The sequence below is a fragment of the Mercenaria mercenaria genome, chromosome 17 (genome assembly GCF_021730395.1).
Source record: "Mercenaria mercenaria strain notata chromosome 17, MADL_Memer_1, whole genome shotgun sequence".
Lineage (NCBI taxonomy): Eukaryota > Metazoa > Mollusca > Bivalvia > Venerida > Veneridae > Mercenaria > Mercenaria mercenaria.
The window spans coordinates 24,344,043-24,366,654 of record NC_069377.1 but is presented as its reverse complement, the minus strand read 5'-3'; the positions used below and the strand labels follow the sequence as shown (position 1 = coordinate 24,366,654).

At 34.9% G+C, this 22,612-nt stretch overlaps 1 protein-coding gene across 2 annotated transcripts in view; it reads right to left on the bottom strand.

Annotated features, from left to right (window-relative positions):
• LOC123536602 (serine/threonine-protein kinase tricornered-like) overlaps nucleotides 1–22,612 on the bottom strand; it is a 49,579-nt gene that overhangs the window by 8,308 nt on the left and 18,659 nt on the right. For both annotated transcript variants that reach the window (XM_045319928.2, XM_045319929.2), the window contains exons 4-10: nucleotides 11,915–12,037; nucleotides 5,508–5,591; nucleotides 4,654–4,777; nucleotides 3,496–3,650; nucleotides 1,511–1,613; nucleotides 920–981; nucleotides 254–371 (exon numbers count right to left, since the gene is read on the bottom strand). In XM_045319928.2, coding sequence (XP_045175863.1) covers nucleotides 254–371; nucleotides 920–981; nucleotides 1,511–1,613; nucleotides 3,496–3,650; nucleotides 4,654–4,777; nucleotides 5,508–5,591; nucleotides 11,915–12,037 — 769 coding nt within the window. The remainder of the gene's footprint in view (nucleotides 1–253; nucleotides 372–919; nucleotides 982–1,510; nucleotides 1,614–3,495; nucleotides 3,651–4,653; nucleotides 4,778–5,507; nucleotides 5,592–11,914; nucleotides 12,038–22,612) is intronic.

Sequence of the window (22,612 nt, the reverse complement as noted above, 5' to 3'; positions counted from 1 at the left end):
ACCATTCGTCCAAGGAGACCCCTTTTCTAAAGCTGCACTTCAGAAGAATGCCAAGCCGTGTTTCAGGGGAACAGAGTAAGATATGAAATATGTTCTTACTCTTGAAGCTTACCTGATTCTTTTTCGTATAAATAATACAGCACTTATGCACAGGATTCTTATACATAAGAATGCTGGTAATATTATTTGGAGAAACAGTGGCTTGCACTCACAACAGCAGTTTTTGTATACAGAATATGTTATATCACCTTACCTATTAACATTTCATACATGATCACTCCAAGTGACCACCAATCACAGGAACTCGAATAACCGGTTTGCATAAATACTTCTGGAGCTATATAATCTGGAGTGCCTACAGTGGAATATGCCTGCAAAAAAAAGAAATGCAAAATGTGATATCACTTAATTTCATGGGGACATTTCTTGATTTTTGCCAATACAACTATTTCATTGGTATATGACTTTGTGGTTTATAATTTTTTAACATGAAAGGAATGCCAGTTTAGCTTGTTTATTGGGATTCTATTTTGTTGCTAAGAAAGAAACACTTTATTTGCACTTGGCAGAAACAACCAGTTACGATTTTGTTTATTATTTCTTTAGTCATCTTGTTTTGTAATTTAACTTTGTTTTAGAGGTGTTTCTATTGGTTGGTCCAGCTACTTCTGCAGCAAATTAATCATTAAAAAGCCTAATATGAATATTGATAACAAGATACATGAAGTATAAAGTATGTAATTTTTTATTTTGAAAAATGTGTTGAAGTTTGAACAGGGTGAAGGTGTTGTATTTCAACCATTATACACCTGCAGATCTTGAAATATAACACTGTTACCACTTATACGAGGCTCTTCAAAATGTGAGCAAAAAAAAACTTTTTTTAAGGTAAAGGAAAAGTTTGTAAACATTAACATACCAGTGCTCTTCTATTTCTTTTCCAACTTTCCATTCTCTTTTTAGAATCCATTGGATTTAAATCTGCAAGAAAAAAAGTTCAATATTACATATTTGTTCTAACTTCTACCATGACAACACATATAAAGTGGCTGAATATTTACTAGGTTTTGAACCATAAATAATGCAGATGTCTTTTCTACTGTACAATTTCTAGTTAGTGAAGAGGACAATGGATATTTGTGAAAAAAATTAATTTTCATAAATCGTTGGTCTATAGATCTAGTTGGTGCTACTGACCGATCTGTATTTCAACACAGGTTTGCTTGGCTAAAGTCATCCTGTGTATGTCACAATAACTACATCAGAGCTTCAAACTTCATATGTAATGACTGGTAAACATTTGGTGGATGTTGTCATGTAGACAGTAATCTCAAACAAAACGACTTTCTCTTGAATAAAATCATTGTCATTCAGATGCATATCATTATATCACTCAGGCTGCCCCCTAATAACATAATTCCTTTGTATCTGAACTCTAGAACAAGAATTTATTCAACAACAAAATCAGTTTGGGATATATCATCTTTTAACTGAAAGCATGTTTACTTACTAAAATCACCAGTTTTGCCATGTGAGAGATCTTTGTAGAATTCTGTTCTATGTGACTTCTTTAGGCCTGTACATAGACCAAAGTCTGATAACTTGATATGTCCCTAAAATGACCAAAAAAAATCACAGTTAAAACTTGTTATGTGCAAGAACATTTTACAGTGAAACATGACTGACTAGCTCATCTCAATCAATACTGTAAAAATCATTTAATTTCGTGGGCATGAAATTTCGTGGTTTTGGTCATAATGGGAATTTCGTGGGGACATGAATTCGTGGATTTCACCTTTTGAACATAAAATGAATGGGAATTTTACTTGTTCGTTGGGATTAAATTTCGTGGATTGACTACCACGAAATCCACGAAAATTAGTCCCCCACGAATATTAATGATTTCACAGTACATGTAATTGCACCAGTAGTTTCCAGCTGCTTTTCTTATATTATCAATGTTTAGATCGCATGAAACTCTTGATAACACAAGCATTTTATTAAACAAGCTATTGGTGTTATACTGTAGCTTTCTGTTTGTAAGTCTGACATGCATTCATGACAAGTGTTCCTGGATACTGTACAAGAGCCAACTTGATATGCACAAGACTTAAACTGCCCCCAAATGAATCTGATATAGGAGGATAAACGGCATTAGACACACTGCCTCCCTGTCAAACCATCATGTGGGACACTGCCCTAGCTTGGGTGTCAAACTTGCAACCTTGTGACTTATAATCTTGTGCTCAGCCTACTCAACTAACTACTTTTCAGTGTTTCACAACTGAAATTGCAGACCAGTCTAAAACCCCTAGCATTTGATTCGTTTATTACGAGCTCAATATTGAAATTGACCAATGACAAGGCAGAATTCTGGGACTGGTCTCCAAACTTAAATTCTATAACCTTTCACCCAGTTATGTAAGCCAAATTTCTCAAACACTAATGTTGTAACACTATTTAAGCCAGAGTTTAATTTGAAGTATTTAGTTATCACTGTCAAAGCAGGACTATAACCAGTTAACTACTTGGATGACAGGCAATATGAATATAGAGTAAATAACATCACCAACCATGACTAAACAATCTCAAAGTTTTAATATAAACTGCTTACAATACATTAAAATTGATTTCTCATACAACATTATCCTTTATTTACTGTACAAAACAGAATATTGATTCACTCATTTCTCTGCCATATAAAATATCAAATACAAACATCAAGCATTCAAGAGTAGTTATTCAAATATTAAAGGAACTGAAGATGGCATATTGCTGTAACAACCTGTAATATTGTCAGTTAAAGTGATTTACTGTAACATCACATGAGCAGATTCACTGGCGTAGTCAAACTTTTATAAAGTGGGGTGCATAACTGAGCTGATTTAAAAAGAGTCAGGGTAGATGTCCCACTGCTGTAGTGATGTGGCCCCAATCCAATTTTTTTTTAAACTGAGGGGTCATTTTGAAAGCAAAAATCTTTTCAAAATTCAAGTAACATGTGTCTGGCAAACACACTAATCAAACAAGACCAGTCTAGTATTTCACTGGATGGTTCTGAGCTCAAGGTTTCAAACTGACCAATGGCAAAGCTGCATTCAGCAGACTGGTCTCCAAATTCAGTTTTATAACCTTGGGAGCATTAAAAACTCAATAATTACACACAAAAAACATTGTTTGTTTTGGGTTTAATGCCGTTTTTCAACAGTATTTCAGTTATGTAATGGCGGGCAATTAACCTAACCAGTGTTCCTGGATTCTGTACCAGTACAAACCTGTTCTCCGCAAGTAACTGCCAACTTCCCCACATGAATTAGAGGTGAGGACGAATGATTTCAGACACAATGTCTTTCTTCAAATTGTCACAGAGAACATAAGCCCTGCCTGGGGATCGAACTCACGACCCCGAGATCCGTAGATCTGCGCTCTCCCGATTGAGCTAAGCAGGCGGGCTTCCAAAAAAACATTGAGATATGACTTTACAAACAAACTTACCCTAGAATCTAATAATAAATTATCTGGCTTTATATCTCTATGTATAAAGCCAAGGTTGTGGATGGAATCTATAGCTAACACAGACTCTGCTACATAAAATTGTGTCTGTTCTTCAGTCAGGGTATCTTTCTTCATGAGCAGTGTCATCATATCACCTGAAACATAACATGTAAAATGTTACTTTTACAATCATATTACAGCTGGAATTTTGTTTACACTCATTTATTTCAGTTTGGCTCAGAAGCAACCCTGAGGGTTTTTTTTTTCATTGAGGTTATTAAGCAAGTTTCTTGTAAAAACCAGAACCAGTCTCAAATCTCCACCATATGATTGGTTGTTTCTAAGCACAAATTTGAATTTGACCAATGGCAGAGCTGCATTTTGAGACTGGTGTGCAAACTCGTTTTCTAATTTTTAAACCGGCATTTGGATTCACATCATGTGGACAAATGATTTCTTAGTCCATTATAACATTATTTTTTCACTACCTTTTTTTTTTTATACTTTCAATGGCTTGGAAATAATGGATGCATAGCCTCATAGATATACTTGTTAGTCAAGAGATGAATTTCTGTTGGGAATTTTAAAACTAGTTTGAAACACTTCTCCATATTCCTGACCGTAAAAATGCCTCATTTGAATTGGAAAATGTGTGTTCAAAGCCGTTTTCATTTGGTTTCAGATTGGGCGGATTAATATTTGTGGCAATATTATAGTCTAACGATTAACTCAGACCCTGTTCACTTAATGATGTAGAATGGCCACGGGGCAATAAATGTTCCTTCTACAAATTAACGAGAGACAAAATTTTCAATGTACACTACATGTATCAGCTTACTGGAATTTTCACTCTTTCCCTAAAAAAAAAACAGCAGCTTTTAATTTAACAGGAAAATCTATTCACTTCAAAGCTCCAATACACCTAGATATTTAACGGTTTACCCTCAGATATATAAACTAGCATTCAATCCATTTTAGCAATTATCTCAAAATATGTGACCAGTTCTACATATGAACAACTGATCACAAAAGACAATCGAGCCTTTTAAGGCAAATTCTACAAAGTACGTTACTAAATTAGGCTCGTGACATTTCAGTTGAAGCCGTCTCAGAAATAAATGGTCTAAATATAGAACAAACGTCCATTTTTGAACTTACCCCCAGGAAGAAATTCCATGATTAGGTAAAGATTTACAGCATCTTGGAAGGAATAATACATTTTAACAACCCACTCGTGGTCTGCCTCGACTAGTACATCACGTTCAGCACGTACATGAGCAACCTGCAATGTATAAATATATTTGCATTTCTATGCACAGAAAAATATTCATATAACTGTAGCATTTTTCATTTCATCATCAATTTAATGTATAAACTACTTAACGTATTTCCAATTTAGTGAGCAACATTTGTTTTTGGCCAGCAAAGAAATATAACTTTTATGCTTTTCTTTTGTTCGATTTTAAGTCTCACTGACCCAGTTCAGTTCTTAGGCATTTTCCTGCTTTTGGTGTTAGAGGAAGACCCCAGGTGCTTCTCACAGCATTATTTCCGGTATGGGCAGGCACCTAACTAGAACCACCTCACATGACCAATACATCTGGGTCTCGAACCCAAAGTGCCAAGAGGTAAGTGATTGGAGGTCAGCAACCTTAACCGCTCCCTCCAAAAATAACAGTGAAAGAAATTCATCCAGGCAACAGACTGGAAAGCAAGGTGACTGCAGACCAAGAACTGAGAAACTACTATAACTGGTTATGTTATAAAATTATTAATGTCATACCTTTGTGATATGATATTAGTACATATTACTTAAATGTATTTTACCTAAAGTTCTAAAATGGACTGGTCTATCATTCAATATGGGCAGCACCATTTATTATTTGAAGGGGTGTTCACTGAAAATGATAAGCCGGCATGGACGTGCAGGCTGATCTTGGTCTGCACTGGTCGCAAAGGCAAAATCACTTGCCGCCAGCAGGCTAAAGGTTAATTCTAGTCAAAACACAAACCTGTTCTTTATCAATCATGTCAGCCTTGCGGAGTATTTTCATGGCGTATATATGACCCGTATCTACTTTCTGTACCAGTCGAACCTGAAAACAACAGTAGAGAAATAATAATCAGGGGACACAACAGTACTGGTACAAATTACTGTAAGTAAGTGTTGCTTCCCTTGCACTTGACAAGACCAGATTCCCATATATCACTCTCCTTGTTTTTCAATGTAAACAAACATATATAATACTAAATGTAAACATCATTATAGATGTACTTGCATTTGTTATGACCACTTTGTGTACATTTGTAATTCAAACTGTGATTAACACCGGACAAGACTGGACATAGTCACAGAAAGATGTACAACATAGCATATTTCAATTTTTCACTCCATTTCTCCACCCTATACTTCCTTCAGTGATTTTTCTCCATTCTATCTTCAATACAACAAGTCAGAGATATCATGTCCAAAAAAAATTAACTACAAGAAAAAAGTCATCTGCAAAAACAAATGAAGTCAAAAGGGCTAGACAGGATTTGTGTGAAAACACCATTAAACATAAATTTTCTTTTTAAAATAACCTGAGCAAATTCTAGTACATAAAACAGGATTCAATTGGACAAAAATAGCAAATGTTCAAGATGTTTTTTGCAAGTGTTTGCTAAGATTTTCAGTATGATTTACTTCGTGTTTTTATGAGTCATGTGAGGATGTGAGGAAATTGCATGTTTGTAATAGCTAAATGCATAAAAAACATTACATTTCAATATTTTACACAGAATGAATCATCAAATATTGACAGTTTCCTAGTAGTAAACATGACAAGTTTTTGTGCAGATCAATTCTCCGAGATGCGCAATCGCTTAAGCAAAATAACGTCATTGTAACATCTGCTTTCTAGTCTATTAAATACCGACTACTTCAATGAATGAAAATTTGTGTCACCTGTCATTATAATAATAACCATCCTTTTTACCTTTTATGGTAAGCTTCAAATTTGAATGAAAAGTCAATTTGTTTAGTTAAAACCAATTTGAAGAATGGCTTTTAATTCCCATTATCTAGATCGTCACAATTTCCAGGAAAGTGGATTTGAAAATTATTTAATCTGTCTCAAAAGTGCAAAATAAAGTTTCCTTCAGAATCTGATGCCCTTTAGTAGAAATACACCGTGTGATATTAAAAAGATCAATCACTTACTGTTTCTAATTTGAAAATTAAATTAAAGAGATGCATTACAAATATGAGCCACGCCATGAGAAAACCAACAGTGGTTTTTTGACCAGCATGACCAGAAAGCACGGATGCTGATGGTTTCTCTAATTGCAATAGGCTTTGAAAGCGAACAGCATGGATCCTGACCATACTGCACGGATACACATGCTGGTCTGAATCCATGCTGGTCGCAAACGCACTATGTTGGTTTTCTCATGGTGCGGCTCATTTTACTTAGTGTAACCTAGCCGACTGAGTCACTGTTTGTCAACCTTGCTAAAACTTTAACTCTGACAATGTAAAATTTTATGGAAAAAATTACAGAACAGAAAAAGTGGAAAAGCACTAGTTGTCCAACACATGTCATAAATGTAAATGTTGCAGTTTGACTGAGCCATGCTCATGGATGGTAGTGGAAATGCAAGCTGCCTGGCCCTTTACCTAACACCAAATCACTTAAATAATATTTCTCTCAGTATCAATTATTTAATGGGAGGCTGGCACATTACACTTCATCAGTTTTCCCCAATTTAACAGAGAATGTAAGTTAACAAATCAACCAGGTCGCTGATATTTCAAGTAGATTTCAAATGGGACTATTTTGTTTGCCTCTTTAAAGTAGAACATTGTTCAAAACCAGTTAGTAAAGGAAACACTACAATTCAGGAAATTTACATTAAACAATAAGTTACATCTATCAGGAAATTGGCAAGTAGACCCATCTCCCTTTTTCAATTTGAAGGTCAACAGCACACTAAATTTAACATTATTCTAGGACTTACTGTACATTTTGGTAATTTTCAAGTTGCTTTTATTTCTGTGATTTGACAGTCACCTGAGTTATTTGCATTTGTTAAAGTTTTCTCAATTTCTAGATATTGGTAATTATTATTTCAGGCAATCCTTTGAACCAGTATTTCTCAAGAATTCTGAATCTGTCAGCCACTCTGTTAGCAATACAATGTATTGAGAAAAAATCAAATCCTTGCGAATAATGCCAAATCTATGGTATAAATATACAAATTTATATCAGGCTGTTTCAATTTCAGTAGTTACTGAAATGTAAAATTATAACTTTTTTTTATTATATCAAATAATACACGGATGTTATATATTGACTAACTTGTACTTTATATCTCACCAGACCGAACACATCAACAAGGTAATAAAACTTTTTTAAAAAACGTAAATAACATATTAATCGTCACATGTAGGCGTAACTTCAAACGTTTTACCTGTTTACCAATACGAGAATGTTATCAATATAGGATGTTGCAAAAAAAAAAAAATATAAAAATTCCCATTTACTATTTAACCTTTCAACATTGAAATCCCTAGTCCACTTGAAACGGACGTGTCAAACCCAGAAATCCCACGCCAACAAAATAAACAGATTTTACAGTAAACATTTGATTTCCAAAACTTTAGGGAAGTAAAGGGACCACAAAAAAAAATTAGAAAGCACGATCAGTCCTTTAAATAGAACAGTAACATAATGAAACTGATGTAAGAGATACACTGATGTTCAGACAAAAAATTGTCACCGCAACAAAAAGACCAGTTTAAGTTAACAAAGATGCACCAGTGTTATGGATATTATATCAACCGCAGGATTAACCAGGACATTATAAAACTCAAAAGGCGCAGAGGAAAAAATCATGATGACATGCACTTTTTAATCAGTACTTTGCCTAGAGCTAGTGATAATCTCAAAATATGGAAAAAAAAATCATTAAAAATAATACATCAATCGTACCAAGAGTCCTCGGACCCTTCAACCCCAAACTTTATAGATCAGAAAACCTTTTTTTTTGGTTGCAGTTTAGTTTTTATAAATGCTGCCTATTATCAATGACTCACACCTTTTTCTTTTCCTTTCTTTTAAAATATTTAATACCAACTTAAAAGTGCAGGAACCTCTGTGGCAGTGTGGTTAAAGTCACTCACTTTAAGTCACTTACATCTTATTTCTGAGGGTCTGAGCAATTGCTTGTGTTAAGCCAAATGATACTTGGCCATCCCGCTGGCTTCTAGAAAGTCAGAAAACGGGGCCTTCCAACCATATATTTAAAGCAGGAAAGGAAAGCCATAAAACCTGGATTGCACTGATGGGACTACATTTGTAAATTAAAACCCTACCCAACCACCAGAACTTAATTTCATCAATCCAGAGGGAAGCTTCTTTGACAAGGATGGCGTTAAGTACGACACATATAAAGAAATAATCATAACAGACCACAAGCTTATTAAACCAGGACATTTAATAAGTTCCCCCAACAACCCAAAAACCACACTGCACTTTTTGCGAAACCACAATACAATGTATTTAGACGATCTAACAGTGACCTCAGACCTGGGAGAGCACGACATGTTCTCTGTCATTCAACATCGTAAACGAGCCGGATATAATCCCATCTAACATTGTGTAAATATTTTATTCCTTGCTATTACCCCACTTTTAACAGTAATCTTGCATTAGCTAAATCATTGTAAAGAGTTTGATATCGAAAAACAAACGGCTTTCCGTGTAGACTGGGTTATACAGAAAACATAAACAAACTCTTCATACGAAATAAACAGGACGTGTTTTGTAATATTTTCTGCTGGTATTTTCACCAATTTATCTCTCTAGCATTTTAAACATTAAGTCTAAATTGCTCTGAATTACTTTTACAAACTAGACCTTTTTATTAAACTTCCTTCATGCTAGATCTGAGTCCTTGTGTCAAACAAGAAATATGAATATCAATGGAGTGCCCATGGAGTGTGGGTAGGGTTAGGGCTAAGTGGTTACAGTCCTTGTCTGCGATGTTGACCTTGGTACAGACATGACTTACACACAACTTAACATTTGTGTACTTTCATCTGAATCCTTTGAATTATTTACAAGTTTAATATAGCTAAGACATGAAGTATTTCAAACAGTCTGACACACAAAAAACCAAACTTACAATACAGTTGGCAAAAACGGCACAGAACCTGAGGCCTACACTTTAGTTCAGGTTTCCGCAATGTTACACTTTAGTTCAGGTTTCCGCAATGTTTCACTTTAGTTCAGGTTTCCGCAATGTTTCTATATTTCATAATTACTTGCTAAGTACTTAAATATTAACAGAGACCATCTGAAATTGGGTCACATATAACTGCTTGCCATTCCGACTGGATACTAACTTTAGGGCTGAAGTTGGGGCCCCATCTTATAAGAGATCCGACTTAAAGCTGAGTAAATAAAACCTTAAGTCATATTTACCTTAATGTATTTATACAGGCTCAAGTCAATAGTTATGTAAATGATATTTTACATGCAGTTCAATGCTACAATAGATATCACAAAGACCATTCAAGGTAAAGTTTTCCTTGCTTTTGATAGTTTTTCATGTCCGACATGCGCATAAACGCATGCATGACACAAAAATTGACAGTGATTTATATACACTGCCAGTACTACATGAACTTTGTCAATTCATACAGTGATTTTACAGACTTATAGCTTTTAAATATTAAATAACACAATCAAAGATATAAGATTACACATATATGTGCCTAACAACTAAGCTAATAAAATTTTAAGTGCATCTAACTAATAACTGTAATGCCTATTTCAGTCTGTGAAATTACCGATAACACTTCAATGGAACCAAGGAAATCATAGCGACAATGTTTTCAATAACAAAACAGGTTCCTACAGTTCAGCAGCCATCAAAGTACAATATTTAGATAACCAAATGTTCTGAAATGCCAGTACAGCTTATTCCGTATTTTAAAGACCCGAGAGCCAAGAAGTGGAAAAACATGTACTACAATTGCCTGTGTTTGTCTCAGTATGGCTACATCACAACCATGCTAAGCATCATCATTCCAGTCTATCTGGCAATAGGGCAGGGCTTTTTCAGTGTGTCCCACGGGGCCGAAATTCGGCCCCATTCCCAATGGCAAATATGCATATTTTTTCCCAATAGTTGTTCAAAAATTCCCAATCAAATCAAAAAAACAAAAAAAAAACAAAAATTTTTTTTTTTTTTTTTTTTTTTTTTCTAAAGACCTATTTTGTTGCAAATTATAGTGGTGCAACCATTGTATTGTAGATTTTATTGAATTTGCAGCTTGAATTTGAATATAAAGCAGTTTCCTTTTATGAATATTAGCAGTAGAAATCACAGAAATATACGTAAAGAAATAAAAAAGACTGATTTTCATGGAAATACTTTCCTAATTTGGATGTTTAACCGATACATATATTTCCCAATATGGCATTATTCGCGAGTCGAAAATTCCCAAAAAGCACAGGGGCCTTTTTCCCAAAATGGCCAGAAAAAGCCCTGTAGGGATCAGTGTCAATACTTCAGCAGCTGGGTTCAAAGTCACATAATTGAGTTTGCAGACCAGTCTCCACTGAAAATGGCAACCAGTCTCAGAATACAGCCTTGCTATTGGTCAATTTCAAATTTGAGTACAGCCGATCAGATGTCAGAGTCTTTAGACTGGTCAGGAGTCAAAACAAGTTTGACATGATACTGTGCAGATTAAAGAATTAAACTCATTACGTTATACAAGGAAAAACAGTTCAATCTGTTCCAAATCCAGTAGCCAAGATTAAGTAGATGTTTGTTTTGAGAGCCCTTAACAAACAATTTGAGACTTCTATACCAGAATTTCATTAAGTATTGTAAATCTCCCAGTAACTAAGTGCACTTTCAGTCATTTCAACACTTCTAAACAGGAAGCAACATTTGCTTGAGTAAATAATCCAACTGGTTAAACATTAACTTAAGATTTAAGTAAATATTCTAAATATCCCTGACTCAAAAATATTGTCAGTTACCATATATTTCTCTAGTTAAAGCTTTATTTAATGATTCTAAATGACAAATCATGTTTACTTTTAATAATGCATGCTAACTGTACTATCATACTGACCTACATGCAGCAAACAGGAAAAGCACTGATATTTGACTTTATTTTATGAGCAAGGCAATATAAAAAATTGATACACTATAACAGAAATGTCTTTTCGTTATAATATAAGCATTCATACAGACTCAAGTAAATGGTTTATTCATTTACTTGGGTCATGCACATGTAATTTTATTCCTCAGCACATTGAACATCTGCATCATGTTTAAATTTATTTAAACATACTTTTGCTTATGATCATTTTGTAATTAACACAAAAAGTGGTGCAATACTTGTTATGTTATTTACCTCCCCAAAAGCACCTTTGCCGATAACTTTCAATGGTTCAAAATCTTCTACACCTAGTCTCGACCGTTTTAGTCTCAGAAATTCTGTTTCTTTGACTGCATGTTGTTGCCGTTTCTGACTTTTCTGAAAATACAAAAATGTTGTAACTTTTAGCAATGATATTTAATGAAAACATTTAAGGATGCTCATCTAACTACAGTCAAACATTGTTAACTCGAACTCATCGGGATTTAATTTGTTCTAACTTTCGATAGTTCAAGCCATCAAACATTATACATTAAGTTTGGATTTTGCCGAGACCTGACGATGAATTCAAGTGATAGGTGGTGTTTGAATTATTGGAGTTTGAGAAAATGAAGTTTGACTGTAAATTCTTTTCTCTTACGCACAGAGAAGTCACAGACTTTAAGGTAACGGAACAACTATGCCAGTCATAGTTTCAGTTCCAAGTAAGAATGCTCCGTATGCCATTACATCATTTGTTCGTATATATAATTTAGCCACACTGACAGTAAAAAAAATGCAGAAATTTATAGCATAAGGGAACAGGCAATCACACAGAAATTGTCAATTTTCATTACAGGTCCATTCCCTAACTTAAACGCCTGTCTTCTTTGTCAGCAATCCTTCCACTGACCTCCCTAACTTTCATAACACCAGAAAGTTTTAATGCAAGGAGTCACTTAAAAACAGGTACAGTGGATCAGTGGTATCTTTCACTATCCTCCAAAGCCAAAAATTACCATTATTCGTCAGGAGAAGTTGTCATTATCTGGTGAAACTGACTTATTAAAGGGTCATAATGCCTTTGTTTATTAATGTTGATACCTCATATTTGTTTCGAATGTAATTTCTTGATAAATCCTAATTTTGATAATTGCTTTCTCAAATATTTTTCAAGGATTAGTATGTTGATTAATGTGGTTAAAGGTTTTACTGAATCCATTGTTTTTTATTACCTCCCTTTTTGTTTTCAAATTCCTTTTCATATTTCAAGGAGGAAAATGCATTCTTAAAATAATCTCTTATATTGGTTTTTGCAGAAAACATTAAAAGCAGAGCATCAAGTTACAATTATTTCCAAGAATCAATACTGTTTAGTTAATCCCCCCACCTTTCCTCTTGATAATTGCCCAATTCAAACAGGCATGAACACCAGAAAAACTGGTAATGTTTCCAAAATGCTCAATAAATCAGTTATATTTTCAAGAATTCTAATGGCTCTTATTGATCTGTGTGTGAGATGTGAAGAATTTTCTTGAAATACAATGACAAAACTGCAACAACTGGCAGTTACGCAACAAATCATTGGCATTTTAATGGGAATCAATTGTAGCTGAAAAATGTTGTCCTGAAACATTCTGATTGCAGAGTATTAAATGAAATGGACCAATTGATTTTAGAGTCTCGGTTCAGATATTTTTTCTTCTGTATTAAGTTTTTTTTATAACTGATAAAACTTCACCGATTTTCTGCAATGTACCATAAAGAAACTTTTGATATTTTTGCTAGCACTACTATCAGACTGTTAAAATACAGCACAGCAAATTCTGTAAACTTTGCCAAAACCCGATTTTTTTCTAGTACTACTAAATTTAAACAAATTTAGAAAAACAGTTTGCTTGAGGTCATAACTTGATGAGCGAAATGTTATCAAAACTCAATGTTTTCCAGCAATCCATACATAGCAAATATTAGGAAAATGTCCAGGAAACATATAAATTTCTCGAGTGAGAATAGGTGCTGATGCCTGACCCCTTTGTAATGCTGTCGTTGGGGTCCAAGGTTTGAAACCCGCGGATCTAGCGGGGTTAAATTTATAACGTGGGTTGGCCTTATTTGCGGTGTATGCAATACCCCACCCACCCATAATGCATCAGTCGTATTTTGAACGATGCTTCATGTTATATAAGAAATTCTAAGCGTATAACGGGACATTATATATATCTTGTCTTTATATCTTCGGTTTTTGAAGTTAATTTTAATCTCTCTATCTCGTCTTTATATGATCATTCCTTTCAATTTCCAATTTACCTTGTCTTAACATAACAATTTTTTTGCAAATTTTCCATTTTTTATATAATGTTTTGAAGCCATGCTGAATTCAGTAATTCAATACCTGTCATTAGATTTTCATCTTTTTCTAGAAATAAGATGTCTAATTTTAAATAACATTCTTTATTCAAGTACTTCTATTACCTGAAAAGAAATACCATTTAGGTGCGTATGTACCCTCTTAAAGAGGGTAATGCTTTACAAAGTGTGAAACTGACTTGTGGACCTGTCAGAAACCTTGTTCAAAAACCATCAAATGTGACACCAAACTGTGGGGATCCCCTATTATCTTGTAAAACCCAGTGAAAACTGCCTATTACCCTTTCAAACAAATTTAAACCTATGGTGTAACGTCACTTTTTTATGTAGATTTTACATTATTTTCTTAAATAATCACAATAACATCTTGACCTATAATGAAACAGCTATTTTCTAAACGATAATAGATACCTGTACCCAATTTCATCCTGGGGCTACATTACATGAAAATAATAACCGAAATCAAACTGGTTGGTTACAGCTGTACAAAAACTGCTGACAATCCCTATTTTTTACTTTTAAACAAAATTTTCAACTTAACAGTGTTGTAAAGATGTTTAAAACCAAACATCAAACCTTGTTCCTAACAGCAGCTGCAAATCAAGATTTATTTTCTAGACTGTAAATTATAAGTTAAAATGTAAAGTTACATCTCACTTGCAGTCAAAGCCGCACTATATGGATGACAATGGACATAAAGCTTAAATCTTAATTTGTTTCCCTTCAAATGTGCTTTTCATGAATTTTATTCAGAAAGGCCCGAGAGGTTTGCAAACTCTTGAAACAACTAAGGAGTGTTCGTTTGAATTATGGGCACTATCCTGCCTTAATTCTCAAGTTTAAACAATCATCAAACACTGGTTTTTACAGAAACAGGAGTTGTGAATTATTCAAATCTGATTCACAATCTGGCTAATATTAACCAGTGCTAAATCTCATCATTATTGTTTAACCTTTCCCCTGCTAAATTTCTCAAATGAACTGGTCCATCATTCAATTTGGGCAATACCATTTATTATTCAAAGGGGTGTTCACTGAAAATTTACTGACTGACGGATGTGCAGGCTAATCTTGGTCTGCACTGGTCGCAAAGGCAGGATAACTCGCCGCCAGCAGGCTAAAGGTTAATGGAGTTCAACCCCACTTTTAAACAAATTTTCAGTTTTGTAATGGTAGCAGTACTCCTGGATTCTTGTTCTCCAAAACTTACGCCGGCTACCTCTGCATATGAATGACACCATGCACACTTTCTTCTGTCAAATCCATACAGAAGTCATCCGGATTCAAACTCACTACCTCTCCATTCATAGTCTTGTTATCTACCTACAAAGGGGACAGCCTCGATCAGGCAATATGAACAAAACAATTAATTAATAGACATTTGCTGACTGGCAACTTTTGATGATCAGACAGTCTGATTATAGTTCGGCTATAATAGAATACTTGGTAGGTTTGTAATCGACTGTAACTTACACGAATAATTACTTAAAACAATAGACATATCATTAATAGTTAATGTGGATAGAAACAGTCTTTGATTGTATTTAACCAAATAAACTCTTAATCTTTCTGACTAAATCGATCAGAAATGGAATCATGAATGATTAATCTGGTATTGATCTTTATATAATTTTATAATCCAGTCCGCAGTCAAAACAGTAACAAAAGATTTCGTTGGGTGTATCCTACACACTGTGACTTTGTCTATAAGTTCCTATTATAAAGCCATACCGATTAAATTCAACCCTGAAACCCTATTGCTGAGGTAATTTATTTGAAATCCGCTTAACAGTAATATTATTAGTAAATAATAATTAATTCTGAATTAAGTCTGATGAAAATCTGGAGCAATGAAGACCTCTACTGTCTTAATTATATTTCAAACCAAATGACAATCATAATAGAAGCAATGTTTCTGGCAACATATAATCTGCATACAAAACAAAACTGAACCTTAATTAGACGTTTGTTTGGGGTTTTTTTAGGGTTTTTTGTTGTCATTATGGAATCACTTAGTGCTTCCATATTCCTTAGGTGAAAATGTTTTAGCATTAGAAAGATTATTTATCACAAAAAGAAACAGAATTTGGAGAATACCATAAACTTGTTGTGGAACAGCATTATTTGTGACCATTTTTGTATGAGCAAGGAAACCTGGGTAATGAGTGACCAATTATTCAGACTGAAATTGGTGTTAACCAACTATGAATTCAACTTATGCATGTGTCCAGTTCCATTTTGTTTTCATTTCAGTTTCAGCAAAGTATGAGAGAACCCAGACTTCAGGAAATTAGCTGGAAAAAATGGCCAGTCATGTCCGTCGGACCAACGACTTTCTGGAAGTCTGAGAACCCTCTATTAATTAGCTTTTATGCCTACTTTTTTACCCTCAGGTAATTTTTCTACTTGCCCACTGATGTCCAAAAATCTTCTCTTTTTTAACTTGCCATAATATACTGTAAAATCATTTAATTTAGTGGGCATGGAATTTCATGGATTTGATCAAAACGGCTATTTTGTGGGAATATGAATTCATGGATTTCAACTTTTGAACATAAAATTAATGGGAATTTTACTTGTTCCTTGGGATTAAATTTTGTGGATTGTCTAAACCACGAAATCCATGAAAAACTAGAAAATGCTTTTGTAAAAAAGCGCATGTCTCCCCCAATGCAAAGTCCTATAGGCAAGAAGTTAATAGGGGTCAGGAGTGAAAGTCAAAGAGACACTGATGGTTGGCTGCAATAGGGATCATCTACTTGGCATGTCCAGTCATCCCGCTAAATTTCAGCACTCTTGGCCTAGTGGTTCTCAAGTCACTGTTCAGGCTCCTGTGACCTTGACCTTTGATCAAGTGACCTCAAAATAAGTAGGGGTCATCTACTCTGCATGTCCAATCATCCTATTATGTTTCAACATTGTAGGTCAAGTGGTTCTCAAGTTATTTCCAAAAAATGATTTTACATGAACAGGCCACTGTGACCTTGACCTTTAATAGACTGACCCCAAAATCAATAGGGGTCATCTACTCTGCATGTTCAATCATCCTATGAAGTTTCAACATTCTGGGTCAAGTGGTTCTCAAGTTATTGGTCGGAACTGATTATCAATATTCAGGCCTCTGTGACCTTGACCTTTAACGGAGTGACCCCAAAAACAAATGGGGTCATTTACTCTGCATGAACAATCATCCTATGAAGTTTCAACATTCTGGGTCGAGAGGTTCTCAAGTTATTGATTGGAAATGGTTTTCGATGTTCAGGCCCTGTGGCCTTGACCTTTAACAGAGTCACCCTAAAATCATTAGGGGTCATCTACTCTGCATGACCAACCATCCTATGAAGTTTCATCATTCTGGGTCAAGTGGTTCTCAAGTTACTGACCAGAAATGGTTTTCAATGTTCAGGCCCCTGTGACCTTGACCTTTCACAGACTGACCCCAAAATTGTTAGGGGTCATCTACTCTGCATGAGCAATCATCCTATTAAGTTTCAACATTCTGGGTCAAGTGGTTCTCAAGTTACTGACTGGAAATGGTTTTCAATGTTCAGGCCCCCTACCTTGACCTTTAATGGAGTGACCCCAAAATCAATAGGGGTCATCTACTCTTCATGATCAATCATCCTATGAAGTTTCAACATTCTGGGTCAAGTGGTTCTCTAGTTATTGATCGGAAATGGTTTTCAATGTTCAGGCCCCTGTGACCTTGACCTTTCACAGACTGACCCCAAAATCAATAGGGGTCATCTACTCTTCATGATCAATCATCCCATGAAGTTTCAACATTCTGGGTCAAGTGGTTCTCTAGTTATTGATCGGAAATGGTTTTCAATGTTCAGGCCCCTGTGACCTTGACCTTTGATGGAGTGACCCCAAAATCTATAGGGGTCATCTACTCTTCATGGCCAATCATCCTATGAAGTTTCAACATTCTGGGTCAAGTGGTTCTCTAGTTATTGATCGGAAATGGTTTTCAATCTTCAGGCCCCTGTGACCTTGACCTTTGACGGAGTGACCCCAAAAACAATAGGGGTCGTCTACTACAGCAGCCCTACAACCCTTTGAAGTTTGAAGGTTCTAGGTCAAATGGTTCTCCAGTTATTGCTCGGAAATGAAGTGTGACGTACGGAAGGATGGACGGAAGGACGGACGGACGGACAGGGCAAAAACAATATGTCTCCTGGGGGAGACATAATTAGTGTCCCACGAATATTAATGATTTCACAGTAATGTGAAAGCAGGAAATTGCCTAGTTCAAAAACAAAGAAAATACAAAAGATAACGATTATCTTGTAAACTACTTGGGTTAAAAGCTGAATAGAGAAAGATAAAAACTAAATTGTTAAAACTGAAACAATGCAATCAAAAGCCTGCCTATTATCTTCAAATGTTTGCACAAAATCTTTTGAGTTTTAAAACTAGGTTATATATCCACAATGGGATGACAATGCAATTTAGCTATATTTTTCAAAATGGTTCGAGTTCACAATCTGACCTAGCCAGCTTTGTAAGTACAGTAGCCCCTAGCATGTCACTCTCATATTGTTAAAGATAGTTTTGGTTCTTAGGTCAAAGAATTAGAGGCAAAAAAAGCTTCCTTGTATGTCCAGATTTTTACCTAACAAGTCCAAAATTATCAAAGATTTTAAGGCCAAAATTGGCACTACGTATGATCAAGTATTAATCTAAGTCCAAAATCAAGAACTGGTCATACAGCAGGCTGATTTAAATGTCACCGCAGTCTTTAGAAAAGTCTTCAATACCAAGTACACCCAAGAATATTGTCTATTTTGAGAATTTTTATGTTTTGTTGGGTTTTAAGTCACACAACATAATTCAGGACATGTGGCAACCTTCAAGCTTTAACATGAAGGAGTGTGTGTGTGTGTTCTGGTTAAGCATCTTTCACAATTTCCCAGTCATATAATGGACATGTTTGTAACATCCCTACCCCATCACATTATACTGATAATGGGCTGACCAGTTCTAGAACCATTGTACATGTAAGTCTTAATGTTGAGCACCAAGGGAGGAAGCTACTAGTACCATTTTTCATGTCTTTGGTATGACTCAGGCAGGAAACAAACCTATGACCTACAGCACTCAATTTGGGTACTCTATCACTAGGCTACCGAGACCATCATGAACCCTAGGTGCTATACCACTCATTATTGCATGCACAGGCGGGCACCTTGGTAGAACCATCAACCTTCCATACAGAGCCAGCATGACAATCTGATCAGGGCTTAAACCCACAGAGATGAACGGCAAAGTAATTTGAAGTCAGTAACTTAAACAACATTGTTATGGAGGGCCTAAACACATCACTCAAGAGCAGCAGGTTAATATTTGACTTTAAACCAATTTATCAGATATGATATGTTATTTATGTGTTGATGTTATTAAAGCAGTGAATTTAGCCAGGAGGTTATAAACTGTCAAACTACTTTCTTTGAACTTTGATCCCTATATCTGATATTAAATTTATTTTATTGCAGCCCTAAACTACCCTTATCAAAGCAATATCGCCCTGTGTAAACTGCATAAGAAATAATATGACTCATATTGCATGACCTTCAGGAAACAATATTGGGAAAAAAAGGTTATTTCGGCAAGATTAGAATTTAATCTGACTAGAAAGGAAACTTTGATAACGCAAACTATTAATTTGAAGCTACATTTAAATGGTAAAACCTTATCAACTAGTATAGTGAAACTACTTCCAACTGAGCTAAAACCCAACACATCCGGTTAAAGGGTTCGATTTTCTATAGAAAATGTATCTATTTTAGGTCACAATATTGCCATTAATACTACAGTAACTACAGCACCAACCACTCAACAGGCTGGTCAGCAACTGCCAAAACGTTATGTTTTTTGCAACAGATTTGCTCATAGAGTTAAGTTTGTTTGCAAGAGATCTCACGCAAACAAAAAAAAAATAAGAAGAATCTATGCAAATATGAAACAGGATACTGATGACTATATGACTGCATTTACAGAAAAAATCTAAATGAGCCACGCCATGAAAAAAATTAACATAGTGCATTTGCGACTGGCATGGATCTAGATCAGCCTGCGCATCCGCTCAGTCTGGTCAGGATCCATGCTGTTCGCTTTCAAAGCCTATTGCAATTAGAGAAACTGTTAGCGAACAGCATGGATCCTGAACAAATTGTGCAGGCTAGTCTGGATCCATGCTGGTCGCAAAGCCACTAAGTTGGTTTTCTCATGGTGTGGCTCATATTAAAATGGTGTCCTAGTTCAATGACCATTTACAATATTTTCATTTATGACCAGACAAATCTAAGAGTCAATAAATCTACACATTTTTCAATTTATCAGCAACATAAAAACTGGGTGGAGAACAATAAAAAAACTCTCCAAACAGAATTTATTATCACAAGAATACAGCCAAATGCTGTATCATTGCAGATGACGGCCCAATAAAATTCACCATACTGGACTTTAAATTTAAACAAACACATTTTGGAGCCCTACTTTCTGACACTGACACCACTTGTTGAAATTTGCGTCAAACTCGAAAACTGATATGGTCGCAAAGGTATTACAATGGCCACCAAAGTGATCAAATTAGATATCAAAACCATAAGTTATTTTAAAATATTATCCGATGATCAGACGATGATCGTCAGGGTATTTCGAAAGATGTCATCTTTTTCATAGGTGGCGAGAATTCATTATTTATTCACTGTAAATTGTTGGGTTCACCGAAGGTTAAAATGGTCAAAGCCTTTATAATACTTCACACTTAACATACAATGGCACCCATCACCAAGCAGGTATACTTCTCAACTTCTGTTAAAAAAGGTAAAAAGGTCAAGTCATTATCCTTTGTATCACAAAAACACTATGAAAAAATATTTTCAAACATTTTTTTTTTAATTTTAAATTAATATTTCAAATGTTTATGGTGCCTCTACATGTCTGCTTGAATGTTGAAAAAAATAATCTAAAATTAACATTAAAGGGTCACGGGTCTGGTAAAAATCAGCTCAATCTAAGACATTTTTAGGAATAATTAAGAACACAAGGTTGTGATAGACAGAATGGGCAGACACAGGTAGATAGAAGGCCTGATCCTCTTAAGTAATAAAAAGACAAGTTTCTTTACTTTCATATGCAACAATTTTATACCTTCTTCATTACTATTAAAGAACACATCAAGAAGTTTAATTACCGTCATGGTCCGAAATAAAAAAGCTGTTCCACTGGGCCAGTTCACAAAATGCAAAAATTTCAATAAGCTTTCCTTTGATGTGCTTTTTAAAAAGGGATATAGTGAAAAGGCTGAACAGAAGCCTGATAGAGCATGAAACGAAAATCAGCTTTTTCAATTCATTAATCTTTTTAACCTTTTTTTAAAAACTTGACTTTTTCCGTCATTATCTTTTGAATTTTTTTCTTTCAGCGCACGTTAGTCAACAAAACTGTCGCTATATTTACAAACTGTCAATGGCAGTCAACCAAGGGAATAAATTGTTTGATTTTCTTCACTACTTCCTTGATCCTATCTTTATTTTGCGAAATGAACAGTTCTATAAATAGCACAGGTGGTATGACAAATGCTAAACATTAATATAGCAGTTTTTAATCATATGCAAGCGGATGCCGTCAGATAAGATTCCTGTCCTAATGTAATATCCGTTGTAAACTTGGTCCGTATAGGGGCTGATATTGGACCCAATTTCCCTTTCCAAAAAAGTATGATTTTCCCCTCCATATTTGACTGAAAATTCCCTCAAAATTTTACATATTCCATCCAAAACTCTAAGTAGTTCTCAATAGTTAAGTAAAGCATTCTATTTGAGACACAAGACAATGTAATTTTAAGGCATTTTCCCAGGGTTAGACACTAACTTATTTGAACAAGGTTCCCAAAGGAATCTCTACTTTTTAAATCTGGGGGTCCTCCTCAGGCTTTGGGATCCCTCATAATATGATATGTAAAAACAATCACAACAGGTGTCTTATGAGAAGTTACGGTCGTACCCTAGTGGGATTCGAACCCGCAACCTCTGTATTGAGTGGCTGACACCTAAACTACTACAGAAGAATGTATCCAAACTGATATCAATTTACATGTTTGCCAATGTCAAGACAAGGTCTCGACTTTGGAGACACTTGTATCTTATAGATATAATCATTGTCAAGTCTATTGTGACAACCACTAAAAATTATAATATCAAAAAAAAAAAATTCTTGAAATTCTTGACTTCTCTTCATATATTTTAAAATATTAAATCTTAATATTACCTGGCATTTATATTTCCGATGATGCAAAATTTATTGTAGTTTCTCTTTGAGGTTTGAAGGTATAAAGTGTTAAAGTAAGGGAATTATATTTTTAGGCATAAAATTCTGTTTTTGATTACTTTCACATTGAAATTTATATACAATTTCATTTTGATGTTTGAAAGCTTGATTTATAGTTAATAGACTTCTCTTCCGAATCGGAATCAGTAAGTATTTATATAAAAAAAAACAACCATCAAACTGAATAACACTACACTACAAAAATAACGGATCGTAAAATTTCTGAAAGTGCAAAAAGATCGCCGAGATCGAGACTCGTAACCGACT